At 46.3% G+C, this 22331-nt stretch overlaps 2 protein-coding genes across 2 annotated transcripts in view; one reads left to right on the top strand and one right to left on the bottom strand.

The window, feature by feature from the left end:
* The first annotated feature begins 5077 nt into the window (after positions 1–5077).
* sqstm1 (sequestosome 1) lies at positions 5078–20148 on the top strand. Its single transcript, XM_067995966.1, has 8 exons — positions 5078–5652; positions 9759–9854; positions 11435–11649; positions 12893–13037; positions 13666–13755; positions 15603–15859; positions 17314–17527; positions 18896–20148. The coding sequence occupies exons 1-8, from the start codon at positions 5484–5486 to the stop codon at positions 19051–19053; spliced, it is 1344 nt and encodes a 447-aa protein (XP_067852067.1). The 5' UTR covers positions 5078–5483; the 3' UTR covers positions 19054–20148.
* mrnip (MRN complex interacting protein) overlaps positions 19924–22331 on the bottom strand; it is a 23933-nt gene continuing 21525 nt past the window's right edge. Inside the window, exon 7 of the mRNA XM_067995967.1 lies at positions 19924–22078. Coding sequence (XP_067852068.1) covers positions 21344–22078 — 735 coding nt within the window. The 3' untranslated portion in view covers positions 19924–21343. The remainder of the gene's footprint in view (positions 22079–22331) is intronic.

The following is a 22331-nucleotide window of genomic DNA, read 5'->3' as shown; positions in this document are numbered from 1 at the left end:
TGTTAACTTGCCAACATGTTATTTCTGTTGCTGTAATGAAAGCACTGGTTTCCTTTGGGTGGCTGGAAGTTAGGACATGGGAATCCTGGAGTGCGTCAATATTTGAAATTGATCCTTCATCACAGTTAAGTTTAAAAAACCATTGGTGCATGGCATGTAATTATAAATTAAACTATCTTTTTAGTAATATGTAAAGTCCTAAACCCCAATAAATTGTTCAACGCAACCACAATGTCTAACTAGGAGGCACAGACACAAGCTCAGAGTAGAGGAACAGGAGGAGGCCATGCAGCCTGTTCCGCCAATCGATTAGATCATTGGTTAATCTGTCCCTCAACTCCATTTACCTGCCTTTGCTCCATATCCCTCGATACCCTTATCCAACAAGAATTTATCGATTTCAGTCTTTGAAATTTTCAATTGATCCCCAGCAGCAACAGCCTTTTGGGGGGAGAGAGTTCCAAATTTCCACTACCCTTTGTGTGAAAATGTGCTTCCTATAGAGAGAAAATGAACATGCAACTTAGATGCAACTACTTCACAGAGAATATGTGGAACACACTGCCCAGGGAGACTGTGGAGACCAATTGTGAGTAAATTCAAAAGGGAGCTGGATAGTTTCTTGGTGAAAGAAGTGATTGGGGGGTCTAAGAGATGAAGTTTGTTATAACAGGAATATTCCAGCTTTTTGTCCTCACAGGCCGCTCAAACACACACTGCGTTTGTTTTCATATCTTCCTGCTCTTCCCTTGGAGAACAGTGTGAGGATTCGCAGGCTGATTAACAGTCTGACAGGCTGTGACGTGAACACTTCTTCCATGGCCGTAACCATCCTTATATCCCAATAGGAGAGTTAGCCCTGTACGGGGGGGTGGTTTTATAGACTCCCACAACCCGAAAGATGAGGGGGGGCCACCCACATCCACAGGACACGAGAATCCTGCTGGATGCCAACCCAGAATTCAGAGCCAGAGCTCCGGTCTCCGCTCCCCGGGGCCGTCTGGAGCTCCGGTCTCCGCTCCCCGGGGCCGTCTGGAGCTCCGGTCTCCGCTCCCCGGGGCCGTCTGGAGCTCCGGTCTCCGCTCCCCGGGGCCGTCTGGAGCTCCGGTCTCCGCTCCCCGGGGCCGTCTGGAGCTCCGGTCTCCGCTCCCCGGGGCCGTCTGGAGCTCCGGTCTCCGCTCCCCGGGGCCGTCTGGAGCTCCGGTCTCCGCTCCCCGGGGCCGTCTGGAGCTCCGGTCTCCGCTCCCCGGGGCCGTCTGGAGCTCCGGTCTCCGCTCGGCGGGACTGTCTGGGGTGGGGTTTGAACCCTGCACCTTCTGACTCAGAGGCAGGAATGCTCCCATTCGGCCAAAGGCCGGCTCCTACATCACGTTGAGCCACATGTAGAGTTTAAATCAACACTCCCTTGATTTGCAGATATCTCAAAACTGCCTTCACAAATAGGTCTTGGTGTTCTGATTTAGGATTTATCCATCACTGTAAGAACAGTCCTTTACAAACCTTCCAGGCCCACAACATTCAAACTGGACAGGCCAGTGAGTCAGAAATAGAATTGAGTTGCCACGGCTTTGCGGGTCAGACCACCAGATCCTGTGGGCTCCGTTTGCCCATCAGGCCACTGTTTGGACACCTCTAAGCTGTGGTGTGTTTTTGAACTTTGGGACTAAACAGGTGACTGTCAGTAGACTTTCTGACCCTATATATTATCCATAAGCTGCAATCTAGAATACTCTGTGATGCATTTTACTACAAAATATCTACTCATTTATTTATTTAGACCGTTAGAATATTAACAAAGGTCCCATTCTTATCAGGAAAGGCTGAACAGGCTGGGGCTCCTTTCCCTAGAAAAGAGAAGGCTGAGGGGTGACCTTTGATGGAGGTCTTTAAAATTATGAAGGGGTTTGAAAGGGTAGACCTTCTGGAGAGTGCTACCCACTGAGGCACGGCTGACACAGACAAGCCTCTGTAACAGAGATGACGATCTAATTCTTGGGCCAGACAAAGCTGCAATACTCCAGATAATTGGCCAGTCAGCCTAGCTCATCATAATCATAGAATCATACAGCACAGAACGAGGCCATTCAGCCCATCGAGCCTGTGCCGGCTCTTTGAAAGAGCTATCCAATTAGTCCCATTCCCCTGCTCTTTCCCCATGGCCCTGTAAATTTTTCCCCTTCAAGTATTTATCCAATTCCATTTTTGAAAGTTATTACTGAATCTGCTTCCACCGCCCTTTCAGGCAGCACATTCCAGATCATCACAACTCAATGCGTAAATATTTTTTCCTCATGTCGCCTCTGGTTCTTTTGCCAATCACCTTAAATCTGATTACCAACCATTCTGCCACTGGAAGCAGTTTCTCCTTATTTACTCTATCAAAACCGTTCATGATTTTGAACACCTCTATCACATCTCCCCTTAACCTTCTCTGCTCTAAGGAGAACAATCCCAGCTTCTCCAGTCTCTCCACATAACTGAAGTCCCTCATCCCTGGTAGCATTCTGATAAATCTCCTCTGCACCCTCTCCAAGGCCTTGACATCCTTCCTAAAGTGTGGTGCCCAGAATTGGAGATGTAATATTCCAGCTGGGGCCTAACCAGTGATTGAAAAAAGGTACATTAGTGTAGTGCTTATAATGGTGGACCAGCAACCTAGAGATTGAGAATTCAAATCATTACATGGGAATTGGAATTCAACAAATGTTGTAATTTGTGGGCTGGCACCAGGGGGAAAAATAAGAACATAAGAAATAGGAGCAGGAGTAGGCCAATCGGCCCCTCGAGCCTGCTCCGCCATTCAATAAGATCATGGCTGATCTGATGCTAACCTCAAATCTAAAATTCATGTCCAATTTCCTGCCCGCTCCCCGTAACCCCTAATTCCCTTTACTTCTAGAAAATTACCATGAAAAGTTGCCAAACTGGTTCAGGGAAGGAAACCTGCCTCTCCGGCCTGACCTACATAATGACTCCGTGCCCACACCGTGTGGGTGCCTCTTAATGCCCAGTTGATAAAAATAGCTATGGGATGGGGAAGTAAATGCGGCCTTGGTACAATTTCTCATATCCTGTGAACAAGTAGAAAAACACTAATGGATCTCCTGTGGCTTTATTGGACCATGTGGATTTCCTCCAGAGTGCATGAGTGATGCTGTGGGTGTAGCATTGGGAGGGTCTGTGGCTTCCAAGTTTCTATCGTCGCAGTAAGGAGTGTGCGGCTGTGGGCGCGACAATGAGCCTCAGAATAGTGACAACAATTACTACACTTCAAAAGTAATTAATTCACTCTGAAGTGCCTAAAAACATTTCTGCCGGTTATACAAGATGCCATACAGATGCAAGTATCATGGAATGATAGGCCATTCGGCCCATCGTGCCTGTGCCGGCACTTTGAAAGAGCTATCCAATTAGTCCCACTCCCCCGTTCTTTCCCCGTGGCCCTGTAATTTTTTTTTTCCCTTCAGGTATTTATCTAATTCCCTTTTGAAAGTTATTATTGAATCTGCTTCCACCGCCCTTTCAAGCAGCGCATTCCAGATCAGAACAACTCGCTGCCTAAAAAAATGTTTCCTCATGTCGCCTCTGGCTCTTTTGCCGATCACCTTAAATCTGTGTCCTCTGGTTACCGACCCTTCTGCCACTGGAAACAGTTTCTCCTTATTTACTCTATCAAAACCGTTCATGATTTTGAACACCTCTATTAAATCGCCCCTTAACCTCGTCTGCTCTAAGGAGAACAACCCCAGCTTCTCCACATAACTGAAGCCCCTCGTCCCTGGAACCATTCTAGTAAATCTCTTCTGCACTCTCTCCAAGGCCTTCACATCTTTCCCAAAGTGTGGAGCCCAAAATTGAACACAATACTCCAGCTGCAGCCTAACCCGTGTTTTATAAAGGTTTAGAATAACTTCCTTGCTTTTGTACTCTATGCCTCTATTAATAAAGCCCAGGATCCCATATGCTTGTTTTTTTAAAAACAGCCTTCTCAACTTGTCCTGCCACTTTCAAAGATTTGTGTACATACACCCCCAGGTCTCTCTGTTCCTGCACCCTCTTTAAAATTGTACCATTTAGTTTATATTGCCTCTCCTCATTCTCCCTACCAAAATGTATCACTTCACACTTCTCTGTGTTTTTTTATTTTTTTCTCCTTTTTTTGAAGGCATCCAATTGTTTCAAAACAGTGACTTTTTTTTGTTTTTAGGCCCCCCTTTTATAAGAAGGGGGGGTTAGGGTGTGTTTATGTGCAAAAAAAACCCCAAAGAAAACCAAAAACCAGTGTCAAATTAAGCTTTTATTATTTTTGTCCAGGATGCACTCCAGCCCCTGCAATGTCCACTGGTCGCGAAAAACCTCAAGCATTCTGGCAGACACCGCGTGCTCCATCTCCAGGGCCACCCGGGCGCGGCAAATTCCGCGGAAGAGAGGCAGACAGTCGGAGCGACCGCCCCCGCGGGCCACGACCAACCTGGACCTGTGGATAGCCACCTTGGACAGGCCCAGGAGCAGGCCCACGAGGACGTCCACCGACCTGCCCGCCCCCCTCCTCACCGGGCGGCCAAAGATCAGGAGCGTGGGACCGAAGTGCAGCCAGAACTTGAGGAGCAGCCCCCCCCCCAAATAATCAAACAGGGGCTGCACATGTCTCTGTGTTAAATTTCATCTGTCATGTGTCTGACCATTTCATCAGTCTGTCTCTGTCCTCCTGAAGTCTGTTCCCATCCTCCTCACTGTTTACTGCAAGTCTTTAATATTGTGGTAGAAATTAATATGTTCAATTAGAAATGAATTTATTGTATTGGTAAATAATTTAATCTACTTATTTTCCCCTCCTTGGATGCATTTTTGAGCATTACGTTCTGGAAAGTAAGATAATAGCAACCATTTTGAAACACAGTTTAAACATTAAGTGTAGTTGTGCAGAGATCTCCGGGGTGACGGGACGGCCTGAAGGGAAGGCGGGTCTTGTTGTGCAGGCGGCGCTGCGCCGAGTCCCTGTCGGTGCTCGGAGTCCCCCCTCGATGGGTTGGAGCAATAAGAAGCAACGTCACCTTCGCGCAGGAAAGGAGGCAGGAAATCTCGGAGAAAGTGTAAGGAAAAAAGGAAGGGGGTTGGATTTGTGCTGAGTAACAGCCGGATCCAGGGGAGGAGGGGGAGGAGGTGAGTATATAAAGCCGGCGCCGAGCAGTCCGGCTTCACTCCGCCTTTAACAGTGAGGAGCCGAGTCTCGCAGTCTGGGTCCTGGGCAATTTCTTGCTGCGCAACTGACGCCATCGATACAAAGTAGCGACATTTCCGCCACAAAGTAGCGAAAGCTCCTCCGGAAAGTAGCAGAATTTTCGCCACAAAGTAGCGAAGGCTCCTCCGTGAAGTAGCGAAATTTTCGCAACAAAGTAGCGAAGGCTCCTCCGTAAAGTAGCGAAATTTTCGCCACGAAGTAGCGAGCGGCGATTACACGCCATTCGGTCCGGGGTCCGAGCATGGCTTTCAATGTGAAGGCTTACCTGCTGGGGAAAGAGGAGATCAACCGGGAGATCCGCCGCTTCACCGTCGATCACAGCGTCTCCACCAACTTCGACCATCTCTACAAGAAGGTGGCCGGGGTCTTCCAGTCCCTCCGGTCTGAGAACTTTCAGATGTATTACAAAGGTAAGGGCTCGAAACTCCCCCCACCCACCCCGGGGGAGAGTTGATGCAATAAACTCTCGGGGTCATGTTTGTTTTGGGTTCGTTTTCCGCCTCCAAATTCGTACTTTTATTGCCGGGTGGGTAAAGCCTATGTTTGTCTAAATGCAACTCTTTTTTAAAAATATAATTTGCAAATCGTTTAATTGGTAAATTGAGACTGTTGTCTGGGGAGTATCGACTCTTACCGCCGTGTTTACCCGGCCTCCGCCCAGTAATAGCCACTGACCTTCGGAACTGGAGCGGGGACTGATCGTGAGAATTCCGTGCCGATCGGGATCACTTCCAGACCAGGTTTTTTTTAATCAGGCTCCTGGAATCCGAATTAAAACGAGGCAAACCCTCTGTCGGGTTGCCAGTTGTTCCGTTGCCCCACTTTTACCTGTCTGCTGGCCTTATCCCTGCTGTAGAATGCGGAAACCCGCTGACCACAATATTGTCAACACAAGAATCTCCACCCCTGGTAATCCCTTCTGCTCAAATTCTTGCTTTAAGACAGATCTGTGACTAGTTTTTTTTAAACTGTGAAACTGTCTTTTCCACACTTGACCTGTTCCAGAACATGAGTGAGTGCACTCTCCACTGACTGGCAGCGTCTAAAGTTACTTTAACACTTTTATGTTAACACTCGAGCCTGTTCACCATTCAATTCGATCATGGCTGATCTGTAACTCAACTCCATTCACTTCCTACTCTTGCCCAACAAAAAAGTGTCGATCTTAATCTTGACAATTTTAATTGACCCCCCCCCTTTTTTTGGTTTTGGGGGGGGGGAGGGGAAGAAAGATTTCCAGATTTCTACTACCCTTTGAGTGTGGGGGAAAAAAATGCTTCCTGATTTCCCTCCTGAATTTTTTAAGATTATGCCCCTTGTTCTAGATTCACTCATTAGAATCATAGAAGTTTACAACATGGAAACAGGCCCTTCAGCCCAACATGTCCATGTCGCCCAGTTTATACCACTAAGCTAGTCCCAATTGCCTGCAATAGAATCATAGATTAGAGGAAATAGTTTCTGTCCAAGTGGCCAGTGGTATTGTGTGGAGCCAATGAGACGAGTGGATAGTATTAAATGAGCCAAATCAAAAAACGTGACAGACTTGTGTTATGAGCACGTTTAAAGTGTGACTTACGATGCACGCACGTTCAAAAATTGGAATACAAAAGTTACTGCATGAAGCTCTTCCCCCTCCAAAGCAGCAGCTTATAGCCTTTGTCAGATTGAGACCTTGAATTGCTCGTCAAAGTGTAGGTTTCTACAGATTCTCTGCACAAACAAAAAAACGGCCAGCAGTCATCTGGGCAGCCATCCAGAAAGTTTCATGTTTTAAGTATGTGACTTAAAAACAAACATTTATCTTGTTCCAGCTGCTCAGAGGATTGTGGCTAGAGCATAGGAACAGGAGGAGGCCATTCAGCCCCTAGAGGCTGTTCTGTTTGAATCAGATCATGGCTGATCTGAGCTGACATTTTGCTTGAGTTCTAATTTCTTCCCTCACCTTTACTGCCCCCTGCTATTTTTTTTGTGTGTGTGTGTTTCCAATAATCCCCTGCAACCAAAAGTGAGTTCCCAAGTAATGTACAACCACTTTGTCTTATTCTGGGAGCCATGCATGTCAGCAACAGTGACTTGCATTTATATAGCGCCTTTAACATAGTAAAATGTCCCCAAGAGATTAATCAGACAAAATTTGACACCGAGTCACATGAGCTATTATCATAGAATCATAGAATCATAGAAGTTACAACATGGAAACAGGCCCTTCGGCCCAACATGTCCATGTCGCCCAGTTTATACCACTAAGCTAGTCCCAATTGCCTGCACTTGGCCCATATCCCTCGATACCCATCTTCCCCATGTAACTGTCCAAATGCTTTTTAAAAGACAAAATTGTACCCGCCTCTACTACTGCCTCTGGCAGCTCGTTCCAGACACTCACCACCCTTTGAGTGAAAAAATTGCCCCTCTGGATCCTTTTGTATCTCTCCCCTCTCACCTTAAATCTGTGCCCCCTCGTTATAGACTCCCCTACCTTTGGGAAAAGATTTTGACTATCGACCTTATCTATGCCCCTCATTATTTTATAGACTTCTATAAGATCACCCCTTAACCTCCTACTCTCCAGGAAATAAAGTCCCAGTCTGTCTAACCTCTCCCTGTAAGTCAAACCATCAAGTCCCGGTAGCATCCTAGTAAATCTTTTCTGCACTCTTTCTAGTTTAATAATATCCTTTCTATAATAGGGTGACCAGAACTGTACACAGTACTCCAAGTGTGGCCTCACCAATGCCCTGTACAACTTCAACAAGACATCCCAACTCCTGCATTCAATGTTCTGACCAATGAAACCAAGCATGCTGAATGCCTTCTTCACCACCCTATCCACCTGTGACTCCACTTTCAAGGAGCTATGAATCTGTACTCCTAGATCTCTTTGTTCTATAACTCTCCCCAACGCCCTACCATTAACGGAGTAGGTCCTGGCCTGATTCGATCTACCAAAATGCATCACCTCACATTTATCTAAATTAAACTCCATCTGCCATTCATCGGCCCACTGGCCCAATTTATCAAGATCCCGTTGCAATCCTAGATAACCTTCTTCACTGTCCACAATGCCACCAATCTTGGTGTCATCTGCAAACTTACTAACCATGCCTCCTAAATTCTCATCCAAATCATTAATATAAATAACAAATAACAGCGGACCCAGCACCGATCCCTGAGGCACACCGCTGGACACAGGCATCCAGTTTGAAAAACAACCCTCGACAACCACCCTCTGTCTTCTGTCGTCAAGCCAATTTTGTATCCAATTGGCTACCTCACCTTGGATCCCATGAGATTTAACCTTATGTAACAACCTACCATGCGGTACCTTGTCAAATGCTTTGCTGAAGTCCATGTAGACCACGTCTACTGCACAGCCCTCATCTATCTTCTTGGTTACCCCTTCAAAAAACTCAATCAAATTCGTGAGACATGATTTTCCTCTCACAAAACCATGCTGACTGTTCCTAATTAGTCCCTGCCTCTCCAAATGCCTGTAGATTCTGTCCCTCAGAATACCCTCTAACAACTTACCCACTACAGATGTCAGGCTCACTGGTCTGTAGTTCCCAGGCTTTTCCCTGCCGCCCTTCTTAAACAAAGGCACAACATTTGCTACCCTCCAATCTTCAGGCACCTCACCTGTAGCGGTGGATGATTCAAATATCTCTGCTAGGGGACCCGCAATTTCCTCCCTAGGACAGGTGACCAAAAACTTGATCAGAGGTAGGTTTTAAGGAGCGTCTTAAAGGAGGAGCCAGAGGCGGAGAGGTTTAGGGAGGGAATTCCAGAGCTTAGGGCCTAGGCAGCTGCAGGCACGGCCGCCAATGGTGGAGCGAAGGAATTGGGGGATGCACAAGAGGCCAGAATTGGAGAAGCGCAGAGATCTGAGGGTTGTAGGACTGGAGGAGGTTACAGATAGGGAAGGGTGAGGCAGTGGAGGAATTTGAAAACAAGGATGAGAATTTTAAATTTGAAGGGTTGCTGGACCTGGGAGCCAATGTAGGTCAGCGAGCACAGCGGGTGATGGGTGAACGGGACTTGGTACAAGTTAGCAGCTGGCCTCTGGCTCCTGGAATCAGACTTAGTCTCTGTGGCCATGAGTTTTGTCACATAAAGAAGAACATAAGAAATAGGAGCAGAAGTAGGCCATACGGCCCCTCGAGCCTGCTCCACCATTCAATAAGATCATGGCTGATCTTTGACCTCCTCTCCACTTTCCTGCCCAACCCCCATATCCCTTCACTCCCCAAGAGTCCAAAAATCTATCGATCTCCATCTTGAATATTCTCAACTGTCCCATCAGAATGGCCTTTGTCTAACTCTTGGGACCGACTGACCTGTGTTCAACCACAGCTCGGGTTGGCTGCTTTATATTTTCCCCATCCTTTGTCCCTTTTTACCCCATGCCCTTGAAGTGCAGTGAGTTTTGGCCTGATGTGGGGTGGGGTGCGAGTATTAATTTTGAACATTGTATGGTTCGAGTTGAATCTACAGGCTGAGTATCCTGTCTTTTCAGATGAGGAAGGAGACATGATTGCGTTCTCCAGTGATGATGAGCTGATGATGGCCCTGTCGTTCCTTCAGGAGGGAACCTTTCGCATCTACATCAAAGGTAAGATTTCCTGTCGCTCTTTGCTAAAATCAGACCGTTAGTCGTTCACGTTGTCACTGAGATCTGTGGGTGCAAAAATTTTTTTGAAAAACAATATCATCGTAAACTATCCAAACGTGGGCTGCACCTGGATCTGAGGGCTGAATATCATAGGAACAGGAGTAGGCCATTCAGCCCCTCGTGCCTGCTCCGCCATTTGATAAGATCATGGCTGATCTGTGATCTAACTCCATATACCTGCCTTTGGCCCATATCCCTTAATACCCTTGGCTGCCAAAAAGCTATCTATCTCACATTTAAATTTAGCAATTGAGCTAGTATCAATTGCCATTTGCGGAAGAGAGTTCCAAACTTCTACCACCCTTTGTGTGTAGAAATGTTTTCTAATCTCACTCCTGAAAGGTCTGGCTCTAATTTTTAGACTGTGCCCCCTACTCCTAGAATCCCCAACCAGCGGAAATAGTTTCTCCCTATCCACCCTATCTGTTCCCCTTAATATCTTTTAAACTTTGATCAGATCACCCCTTAACCTTCTAAACTCCAGAGAATACAACCCCAATTTGTGTAATCTCTCCTCGTAACTTAACCCTTGAAGTCCGGTCAAGCAACACTGAAGTTTGCCGTGTGTTGGTTTAAACGTTTTTCTTCCCTGCTACTTTCTTGTGTATTGGTAACAATTTCATCACTTTAACCTGGGGTAAGATGCCTCGATAAATGCTGCTCTCATTTTGCATCGGCTTGTATGGTTTTTGCCACGTTCTCCCACCTCCGTTAACAACACAATCCAGAACAATGAACTGAAGTGTTTTACAGGCCAGTAATCTTTCTAAAGGGTTTAAATGAGGTTTCAAAAGGCCCTTAAATTTTAGGAAGTCCTGGACTATACCTGTTACTTGGAGTTGAAATTGTCTCTTGTAGGATAGTAATGCAATTAGCCAATTAATCTTCTAAATCATTTTTAAAATTAAGTCTTTATGTGGGCATCGCTGGCATTAAAATCCTTAGTTGCCCTGAGCAGGTGGTGGTGGGCTGCCTTCTTGAATCACTGATGGTGGTTTGCTACAACTGAGGTGCTTGCTGGACCACTTCAGAGGGCCATTAAGGGTCAACCACATTGATGTGGGGACTGGAGTCACATATAGGCCCAGACCGGGTAAGGACGGAAGGTTTCCTTCCCTGAAGGTAATCACTGAACCAGTTGGGTTTTTATGACAATCCGACAGCTTCACGGTCACTTTTACTGAAACCAGTTTTTAAACTTTTTTTTTAAAACTACACTGAATTCACTATGCTATGTACCTGCACTGTTTGTCCTCCAACATTTCTGATTTAGATTTTGGGAAGGGAGGGAAAGAAAAATCACGGTGTTTTAAATAAGTGATATCCTTTGTCAGGGTCGAGGGACAAAGATGCACTGTTGCTAACCCATCCCTGATCCTCAACTCCTCGCTGATCTGTAACCATTAAATCATTGCATCAGTCGCCCATGCTGTTCCCAAAAGGACTATTTAACAGGCTATCGACCGAGCAATCTACACACTCGCAAATACTCACTCCTCCTCCTAATTTTTCAAATCTAGAAAAGAAGGAATGCAAACACGGACAAGAGAAGGCTGCTGGGCCGATTCATCCAAATGTCATCTGTGACGTCTGCAATGGCCCAGTGGTGGGTCCTCGCTACAAGTGCACGGTGTGTCCTGACTACGATCTGTGTGGCACCTGCAAGGGGAAAGGATTCCACAAGGAACACGAGATGATGCTCCTGCAGGCCCCTCAATTTTTCCATCCATTTGAGGTGAGACTGTCTGTTTTTCTGTGACGTAGTTTACAGTGAACAAATCTGTCTGTTTCATAAAACCAGACCAGTAATAATCCGCCTCCATTGGTGGGCGGTGCCATGGACTGTGGGCACTTCCGACAATGATTTGGTTGAGATCCACGAGAATTGGTTCTATTCTTGCGTAACGTCAGAGTCTATAATCACTTGTCCCCTCTGTTGGTTCAGTGGGTACAAATATACTGTTGTGTTACTGAGCCATGTGGACCAGGAAGGTCCAAGTTCAGTTCCTGGGTTAAGCTAGCTCATCTTGTCTATGGAGGGGGGAGTGGGGAAAAGATGGGCTGCAGTTGGTCTCCCTGTCTCTGGGCTAGAGATCCTACTCCTGCTACGTATTTAGGGACCCTGGGTGGATATCGGGTGAGAATATGGTTGGTTGGCATTAGCGATGTTGACCCTCCAAGGATTACACTGGTACCTGCTGACCAAACGGCCACAGAAATTACCACTTGAGTGAGGCCTGATGCCACCTGTGGAATCAGAACACAGTTGGACTTGTCACTATAAGTGTACCTGGCAGTATGCTTCTCATTGGCTAAGTACAGAGCCTTGGTAATAATGGCTTGACTCATCTTCTGCTCAGCATCATCTCCCCAGTTAAGTAGTATGGCCTGGGGGGAAGGTGAATCATAGAATCTTACAGTGCAGAAGGAGGCCATTCGGCCCATCGTGTCTGTGCCGGCTCTTTGAAAGAGCTATCCAATTAGTCCCACTCCCCCTGCTCTTTCCTCATAGCCCTGCAAATTTTTTTCCCTTCAAGTATTTATCCAATGAAAGTTATTATTGAATCTGCTTCCACTGCCCTTTCAGGCAGCGCATTCCAGATCATAACAACTCGCTGCATTTATATATTTTTTTTAAAATCTCATCTCCCCCTTCCTGGTTCTTTTGCCAATTATCTTAAATCTATATCCTCTGGTTACTGACAGTTGCTCTGAAATGCCCAAGAAGATTGAACCTCTGACCGTTCTCAATCTAAAACCCTGCACTTGGCCAAACCTCCTTGTATAACTTGTCATCTGACTACAGTGATTTATGTCCTGCCATTCCCAATTATAAGTATCGAAATCAGCAAAGTGGGTCACGTTACAATTAGCCTAAGGGCTCGTTTACAGTTAGTCGTCTCCCATCGGGGATGCACAAGTGTGTGTATATTTTATATACATACTCGGTTTAACTTTGTTTCTCTTGTCCCGAACAGCGGTTTCCCCGAGGGATGTGGTTCCACAAGAAGCGAAACGGAGGTCTGTGTCACTGGGCTATGGCACAGCAGGAGTCCTTTGCTCAGGCTGCAGCTTCCAGTAAACAGCAGCCACCAGCTGCAGACCAGACTCCGGCTAAGCAGGGTAAGTTGGTTAACATGTGTGTTGTGTGTCAGCCAAGGTGAGGCATGTTAGTGCTGAGGAATACTTTGTACATTAGGAACCCACCTGCTGTAGCATGGGTTAAGTGCCGATTAAAACTACTTTTTTTTTTACTAGATAGTACTGAAGCTAGATTTACTAGAATGGGACCAGGGATGAGGGACTTCAGTTATGTGGAGAGATTGGAGAAGCTGGGATTGTTCTCCTTTAGAGCAGAGAAGGTTAAGGGGAGATTTAATAGAGGGGTTCAAAATTATGGAGTAAACAGGGAGGAACTGTTTCCAGTGGCAGGAGGGTCGGTAACCAGAGGACACCGATTTAAGGTAAATGGCAAAAGAACCAGAGGGGAGAGGAGGAGACTTTTTTTTTTGTTTTATGCAACGATGGCCTCTTAAACCTCACTCACCCCTTCGAGTGAGATTCCTGTCTCGACAGGGTACTGAATTGTTCATAAGGTTTCTCTCAATTTTAGAGAGGGGTGGGTAAGAAAACAAAAGTAAATATTTTGTAGTTAAGTATTTGGACTGAAAGTGCTCAGATTGGAACAGGAGGAAACGCGATTGCTTGAAGTGTAAGGTAATGAATTGTCTGTTTTTGAATCTTTCTGCAGCCGCACCTTCTGGGAGCCAGAAACAAGACCCCAATGTGAACTATCTGAAGAATGTGGGACGAAATGTCGCTGCCATGCTCAGCCCACTGGGTAAGTTTGGAAGCTCCCAGACCCTACAGTTTCTCAGGTCATGACCTTGGTGGGTTTTGTGGCGATTGCTGCCTCCAGTGTTGACCCCTGCTCTTGCCCCATCGGCCCCCTGATCAAGCTGGGTGTGGGGGGGGACACGTATGTCCCTTTTGTAGATGTGTGTGTCTGCCATCTGCCGCCAGTCACCACTGACACTGGGACCCCCTTTCCAGGCTTGGGGAGCTGGAACTCCCAGCTTAGGGAGCACACCCCCCGCCCCACCCCACTCCAATCACCCTGGGTATCATTTTACTTTGCGAGGGGCAGACTGAAGATCCGATCCATGCAAGGCAAAGGGGCAACACCTACACTTGGCGGAGACCCATCACCATTTTCCCACGCATCTGCCCTGACTTCTGAAGACCCCTCCCCCTGGGGGAAAAGGCCACTTGTCTGGGGATTCCTTGGCCGTTCCGTCGAAGTTAAGGCGTCGGAGTGGGAAAATCCTCATGAAAATTCCCCCATCTCTTGTTAGAATCGTAGAAATTTACGGCAGAGAAGGAGGCCATTCGGCCCATCGTGTCCATGCTGGCCAATTTAAAAAGCTATCCAGCATAATTCCACTTTCCAGCTCTTGGTCTGTAGTCTTGTAGGTTACGGCACTTCAAGTGCATATCCAAGTAATTTTTAAATGCGATGGGTGTTTTTGCCTCTACCACCCACTCATGCAGTGAGTTCCAGACCCCCACCACTCTCTGGGTGAAAACATTTCTCCTCCGCTCCCCTCTAATCTTTCTACCAATTACTTTAAATCTATGCCCCTGGTTATTGACCTTGCTTCTAAGGGAATTAGGCCCTTCCTATCCTCTCTAGGCCCTGCATAATTTTGTACACCTCAATTGAATCTCCCCTCAGCCTCCTCTGTTCCAAAGAAAACAATCCCAGCCTATCCAATCTTTCATCATAGCTAAAATTCTCCAGTCCTGGCAACATCCTCGTAAATCTCCTCTGTACCCTCTCTAGTGCAATTACATCCTTCCTGTAATGTGACCAGAACTATACACAGTACTCAAGCTGTGGCCTAACCAGTGTTTTATACAATTCCAGCATTGCCTCCCTACTCTGATATTCTATGCCTCGGCTAATAAAGGAAAGTATCCCGTATGCCTTCTTAACCACCTTATCTACCTGTCCTGCTACCTTCAGGGATCTGTGGGCATGCACTCCAAGGTCCCTCACTTCCTCTACACCTTTCAGTATCCTCCTGTTTATTGTGTAATCCCTTGCCTTGTTTGCTCTCCCCAAATGCATTACCTCACACTTCTCTGGATTGAACTCCATTTGCCACTTTTCTGCCCACCTGACCAGTCCATTGATCTCTTCCTGCAGTCTACAGCTTTCCTCCTCACTATCTACCACAGGGCCAATTTTTGTATCATCTGCAAACTTCTTAATAATGTCCCCTACATTTAAGTCCAAATCATTCATATATACCACAAAAAGCAAGGGACCTAGTACTGAGCCCTGTGGAACCCCACTGGAAACAGCCTTCCAGTCACAAGAACACCTGTTGATCATTACCCTTTGCTTCCTGCCACTGAGCCAATTTCCCTTGGATCCCATGGGCTTTTACTTTTCTGACCAGTCTGCCATGTGGGACCTTGTCATCTTGCTAAAATCCACGTGCACTACATCAAATGCGCTACCCTCATCGACCCTCCTTGTTACCTCCTCAAAAAAAAATGTAATTGAGTTAGTTAGACACAACCTTCCCTTAACAAATTCATGCTGACTCCTTGTTGTGGAGTTCTAAGGGTTTGTCTACAGAGTCTGTCCGTGCTCAGGCTTGTTCTCACTTTGTGTTGCAGGTATCGATGTCGACATTGATGTGGAACACGAGGGGTGTCGTTTTAAAGCAGCCGAGTGCTCCAAAGACGGACAGCCTCAATCCGGTTCCGTGGTACCCGACACACATCCTGGTCCGTCATCTGCCGACCAGAGTGAGGGGAGAGCAAAGGCCAGCTCCAATCAGCAAAGAAGTGAGGCGGTGCTAATGGACGTGGAACAGTCAGCCGCAAACCAGAATTCCTTTGAGACTTTCAACCCCATCGGTGTGGGGTCCGAGGTAAAGGCAATACTTTGCACTGACTCCACTCGGCTACAGAGCACGGATCAAAAATTCAACCCATAACTGCTCAACAGATAGAGGCGTCTACCCCTGCACACTTAAGATTTGTTTAATATTCATTTTCGGGATGTGGGTGTTGCTGGCAAGGCTGGAATTTATTGCCCATCCCTTGTTGCCCTGAGAAGGCTGCTGCCTTGAACGGCTGGTAATGTTTTGATACAACTGAGTGGTTTGAGAGGCCACTTCAGAGAGCAGTTAAGAGTCAACCATGCTGATGTGGGTCTGGAGTCACCATATAGGCCCAGGCCGGGTAAGGACGGCAGGTTTCCTTCCCTAAAGGACATTTGGTGAACCAGTTGGGTTTTTAGGACAATCTGACAGTTTCATGGTCACTTTTATAGATACCAGCTTTTTATTTCCAGATTTTCAAAATCTCAAACTTTCCACAGTGGGATTTGAACTCTCATTATTGAATTATTAGTCTAGGCCTCTGGAATACTAGTCCAATAACATAACCACTACACTACTGTACCCAGAATCTGCATGTGCCAAGAGCAGTGAGCACAAAAGTGGTGAGAGGGTAGGAAGGGGGAGATGAGACAAATGGCCTCCTTCTGTGCTGTATCCTGCTATGACTTAGAATGGTGCAGACAATTCTACCCATCTCAAAACAAAGGGTCATGTACAATAAAATAAATATTGTCCTTACCCTGCAGGACAAGGGGACATAACCTTAAAATCAAAGATAGGCCATTCAATCACACAAAGGGTGGTAGAAGCGTGGAATTCTCTCCCAGTGGATGGTAGCCCAATTAATAATTTTAAATCTGAGATCGATAGATTTTTGCTAGCCGAGGGCACTAAGGGTTATGGAGCCAAGGCGGGTGGATGGAGTTAGGGTACAGATTAGCCCTGGTCAGTATTTATCCCTCACTAAAACCGATTATCTGGTCGTTATCATTTTGCTGTTTTGTGGGATCTTGCTGTGCACAAATTGGCTGCCGCATCTTTTACATTACAACAGTGACTATTCTTCAAAAGTAGTTCATTGGCCGTAAAGTGCTTTGAGATGTCTTTCGTTCAGTAGGGGTCACTGGTGATCAAGGTCAGAGATTCTACCCCTGCTCCAGGGCCACTATTATCACTTGCAGTGACCCTAATGCTGCCTTGGTTAAGGTCAACTGAATCCACACAATCCTGGGCCCTCCCTAAGCTGTATGACAGAGCATGAGATCAGCCATTGAGCAATGTGGAAGGGTCATTATCTGCCATCTGTTTCAGACTAATGTGTATTAATGTTTTTAAAAACAAATGCTCTTGAGAGTAAGCAAGTTAATTTGCAAAATTCAGTCGGAAGAGTAGAAAACTATTAATTTATTAACCCCCCCCCGCCCAGGTTGAATTGTATAATGTTGCCCTTTTTAAAATGAATTGCATTCCCTTCCCGTCAGGCACCCAGTGTTGACAGTAACAGTGAAGAGGAATGGACTCACCTATCACCAAAAGGGGTCGATCCATCGACTGGGGAACTGCAGTCAATGCAGCAGCTTCACCTGCAGGAGAATGAAGAGCTGCACTCTTCAAACCAGCAGCAAGGCTCCGGCTCCTATCACCTGGGACCCACCGGACTGAGAGAGGCAGCTCTGTACCCGCACCTTCCACAGGGTAAGTGGGGCTTTACCCACCAAGCAATTCGTGAAATAATATTGGTTGGAGGGTGATTTTTAAACTGTAGGTTGCGCACTGCCCATGGACCTGGCTTTCTGTGCAGTCCAAAGGGAGCTTGTGTAGGCTGCACATTGCCTTTTGATCCCTGGGTTCTGGTTTTCAGTGTGGTCCAGACAAAGGGAGCTTAGGCCTTGCAGCCAACACGGACGTGTGAATTCTCTTTTCTAATGAGTTGTGGTGCCAAGACTGTACTTTATTGGCCATCCCTAGAAATGAGTGGGTGTCTCAGACCAGTACTTGCTGGGGAAAGATTCTACTGCCTTTCTCCTGGCGTTGTCTGGTCACAAGATGGCTGATGTGGGAAATGGTAGGAGATTCTCTTGGACAAAGCCAAAGCACATTGTTGGGTCTGAGTAAAGGGAACTTTTGTGACCTGCATATTTCCAACTGGTTCATTTAGATAGCGAGTAAGAGTGGGAACTCTTGCTTTGCTTCCTACATTATGACAGTGACTGCACGTCCAAAGTACTTCATTGGCTATAAAGCAATTTGGGATTGCCTGAGGTCATGAAAGCTCTCCATTCCCTAGCTTGGGGACTGATTCCAGTTGTATCACTCTTCACTTGGTTGAGGCCTGTGAACTCCACACATCCCAGGGTTGAAACCTGGGATCTTTCTGGTCTGTGTGGCTGTTTTTTTTAATTATAAAGCAAATAAGACCAGACACCACCTTATGTTTTACGTAGTGTCTTTAAAGCAGGAAAACATCACAAGGAGCGTAATCAGATATATACCAACGAGCCTTTCCAAAAATATTATGCCATTTGTTGATGTTTTCATGGATTTCCTTACTCATATACCCCAGAACAGAGTCATTTAAATTTTTTTTATTTGTTCATGGGATGTGGGTGTCGCTGGCGAGGCCGGCATTTATTGCCCATCCCTAATTGCCCTTGAGAAGGTGGTGATGAGCCGCCTTCATGAACCGCTGCAGTCCGTGTGGTGAAGGTTCTCCCACAGTGCTGTTAGGAAGGGAGTTCCGGGATTTCGACCCAGCGTTCATGAAGAAACGGCGATATATGTCTAAGTCAGAATGGTGTCTTGATGGGGAACGTGGTGTTTCCATGCACCTGCCCCTGTCCTTCTAGGTGGTGGAGGGCATGTGTTTAGGAGGTGCATTCGAATAGTTTGCACCAGTTTTATTTTAAATGGGTTCACCCCTCTAATATAACAAAGGAATCTCCATAAGTAAGAGCCCACGGACTAATTTCCTCCTACGAGTGCTGGCTAACACTTGGCCTCTTGCTAGAATTTTGCAGCGGTGTAATTCTGAGATGAGCTTGCGTAATGAGTGTTCTCTTCCAGATGCAGAGCCCTGCCTGATAGAAGCCCTGTCCCAGATGCTGTCGATGGGATTCCACGATGAAGGAGGGTGGTTGACCAGACTCTTGCAGACCAAGGAGTGCGACATTGGATCAGCACTGGACGCCATGCAGCCTGCGAAGGGACCGGCTCGCAGATAATCGCTTTTGAAGAAGAAAAGATCCAGCAGCAACACCTATATCCTAATTTTGCAAGATTATCGGGCTGCTACGCTTCTGTTAAGGGATTGTAACCTTCTCATGTATGCACTCTTATGCTTAAACAATTCTACTTTCAGAAAGGTTCTCTGTGACCCCATTTTAATTAGTGGCTACAGGTTTTCCAAGGTGACCGGCTTAGTCAGAGTGTTGACAGAGCTTCCACGGGTTTGATTCTGTTTGCTAGTTGTTTTTTTAAAAAAAAATTACTTAAATCCCTTTTCTGCCCCCCCACCCCCAGCCATCCTGCACATGTGGAGTTGAATTTGTTTTGTTGTTTGCTGTCCTAATTCACAGTGGGTGGGTTGTGGTGATTAATTCACCAAATCACTGCACTTTTAAAATACTGTGTTGGTGTTCAGTTGGTCCATCCGCTCACCAGTGTGAACTAGGGGAAGTGTGCTATTGAAGTAACACAATTCACTACTGGGTAATTGATGGAAGTTACTGTTTGCCATTATTTACAATGGTTCAATTACATTTTTATTCACTGTTATTAATACTTCTGTTACTAATAGGCACAGGCCTGTCTTCTAGCAAGGGAGGGTATTTTTGCACACAGCAACTTTAAAAAAAAATCTTTGTTCCATTTGTAGTAGGAACTGTATCTTTAGAATAAATGAGGGACCAAAAATGTTTGGAGTGGGGTGGAAGTGGAGAGAGAGCAAGAAATAAAACAATTACTACTAAAGCTTCAGGGGAAACTCTTTGGGATCGATCTTGGTGAAGAGACAGCTGTGGTTTTGACAACAAATGAAAGGAGGACGACTGTCCTCTCACTCGCTGTAGTGTTTGACATTAAGACTGCTTGAATTTGAACTTTGGGCCTTTGTCTCTCTCTCTCTCTCTCTCTCTCTCTCCCCCTCCTTCCCACCTGCTCCATGTGATAGTTTCCCAGTATTGTGCAAACAGATATTCAGCTCCGGTGAAGCCCCAGCCCTCCATGTGATTGCACTTTAAAATGTTATAATTTAGCATTACAACTTGTCTGTACTTTTTAAACTTTTTCCCTTACAATAAAAGCTGCATTTAAAAACATGATGGGAATTAGTTACTGAAAAACAGTGAAACAAACCCACTTCAACTCACTCACTTGTTACAGGAATGCTTTTAAATAGGTAGTAAAGTGGCTAATATAATAACTATTCAATGTTTGAGATAGCAAGCTCACTGATGGAGACACATGTGTTCAAGGCCATTCAGCCCAACAGGTCCATGCTGCACCAAGCCTCTCACCCTATCAGCATATCCTTCTATTCCTTTCTCCCTCATGTTTATCTAGCTTCCCCTTAAATGTGTCTGTGCTCGTCACCTCCACATTCTAACCATTGAAGGAAAAGAAGTTTCTCCTAAATTCCCTATTGGATTTATTAGTGACTATCTTATATTGATGAGGAACCTCATTGAACCATATTGAATTCCTAGCTCAGTACCAACATTTTCACAACACTTAGAGGCACATCCTGGATCTTGTGCCCTATAATCGGACTAACATAGTGCCACCAACTTTAACATAGCACAGTGAAGTGTTTTAATGTAGGAAACACAGCAGCCAATTTGTACAAAGCAAGAGCCCTCAAAAAGCAATGTTGGTTGAGGGATAAATATTGGCCAGTACACTGGGATGAACTTTTCCCCCTGCTCTTTGAAATAGGTGGGTGTAAAAGATCCCACGACCACTGAGGGGGCAGACAGGGCCTCAGATTAGCATCTCCTCAGTACTGGGAGTGTCAGCCTGGATTATGTGCTTAAGTCTCTGGAGTGGGACTTGAACCCACAACCTTCTGCCTATCCACTACCACAGCTGACACCCAAACCCCACTATCAGCAACAAGTCAAAGTGAATCAACCTGACCTTTATCCAGAGTGCATAATCCTAGAATTCATTCTCCATTTTGCTCCCCACACTTGAGAAAGAGATGAGTTGGGTATGAATTTGACCTCATTTCAAGGCTGGGGAAAATAGGATATTTTGCATCTGTCTCTTGCTGTTTAACTACATCCCAGTAGCTAAGCCACTTCTATAGAAGTGAGTGCACCCTGAAGAAATGGCTGGGGCAGCAGGGAAGGACAGTTGCTGCTGCTTCATTGTCTGAAATAATCTCTCTGCCCCACCTTTCATTTTAAGAACTCATTTCAGATTAACACCAGTATTAAAAATGCACAGGTAGATTGGCTTGAAGATTGTATCACCGGGTGCCTTTTGTTTCTTGCTGCGAAACCCTGGGAAAAATCACAGATCGTCAAAATCCTCGTCGGTCTGGAAGAGCGACAGGAAGTAGCCGGGAGCTGCGGCGGGCAATGGCTGGGCTGGGCATCGACTAGGTGGTGGAGCGAGCGGGGGAGAGAGGGGCCACGATTTAGGGATGTGGGAAACTCGGTCAGCATCACACGCCGGGATATCCGTCATCGCTCCGCCTGCTTTACTCGACGGTCCGTGACTGTCACTGGCAAGCTCAGGCAAACCGACCAAAACTGTGGCTTCTTCGACAAGTTCCAGAGAATTGGTACCAAGTGGCACAGTCACGTCCCCCTCGGTAGCTCCTCCAGTGGTGCACGGTAAACATGGCCAACCGTCACCGGCCAGCACCAAACCTGCAGCAAGATCAGTTCTCTTAATATCTACTTTACCATCCACATAATCTTCATGATCTTCGAGTACAGAATGTGCCCAGGGCTGTTCAGTGGATGTAGGATCTCTCTTCCAGGTTGGATAGCCCTTGGGCCCACAGCTAATGGCGTCTTGATCCAAGAATTTATTGCCACGTGGTAGGAATCTCTCCCACCTAGAGGGCTGTGCACCCGGCGGTTTGGCTGGGAAAGCAGCTCTGCCATTCTGGCTCTCCATCCCCAGCCCTGCCCTTGGGTTGGATTCTAATTTGGACTGGTTTAAAACATCACTCCTTTGTGTTTCTCCAATCTCTGGGTTCCCGTAGCTGATCTCATTTGGTGTAGTATTCACGTACTTCTGCAACACAGAGAAATAAATAACTGCATAAACTTAATGATAAAAGAACACAAGAAAAGACAAGGACGAAAAATGCCCATTTGGTTGATTGAAACCCATCCCTCTGGTACCCCGACTCCCCCATCAAAGCCCATCCCTCGTACCCCGACTCCCCCATCAAAGCCCATCCCTCTGGTACCCCGACTCCCCCATCAAAGCCCATCCCTCTGGTACCCCGACTCCCCCATCAAAGCCCATCCCTCTCGTACCCCGA

Source organism: Heptranchias perlo, chromosome 14 (genome assembly GCF_035084215.1).
Source record: "Heptranchias perlo isolate sHepPer1 chromosome 14, sHepPer1.hap1, whole genome shotgun sequence".
Lineage (NCBI taxonomy): Eukaryota > Metazoa > Chordata > Chondrichthyes > Hexanchiformes > Hexanchidae > Heptranchias > Heptranchias perlo.
The sequence above is the reverse complement of the archived record's forward strand: the minus strand, read 5'-3'. Positions and strand labels throughout refer to the sequence as shown.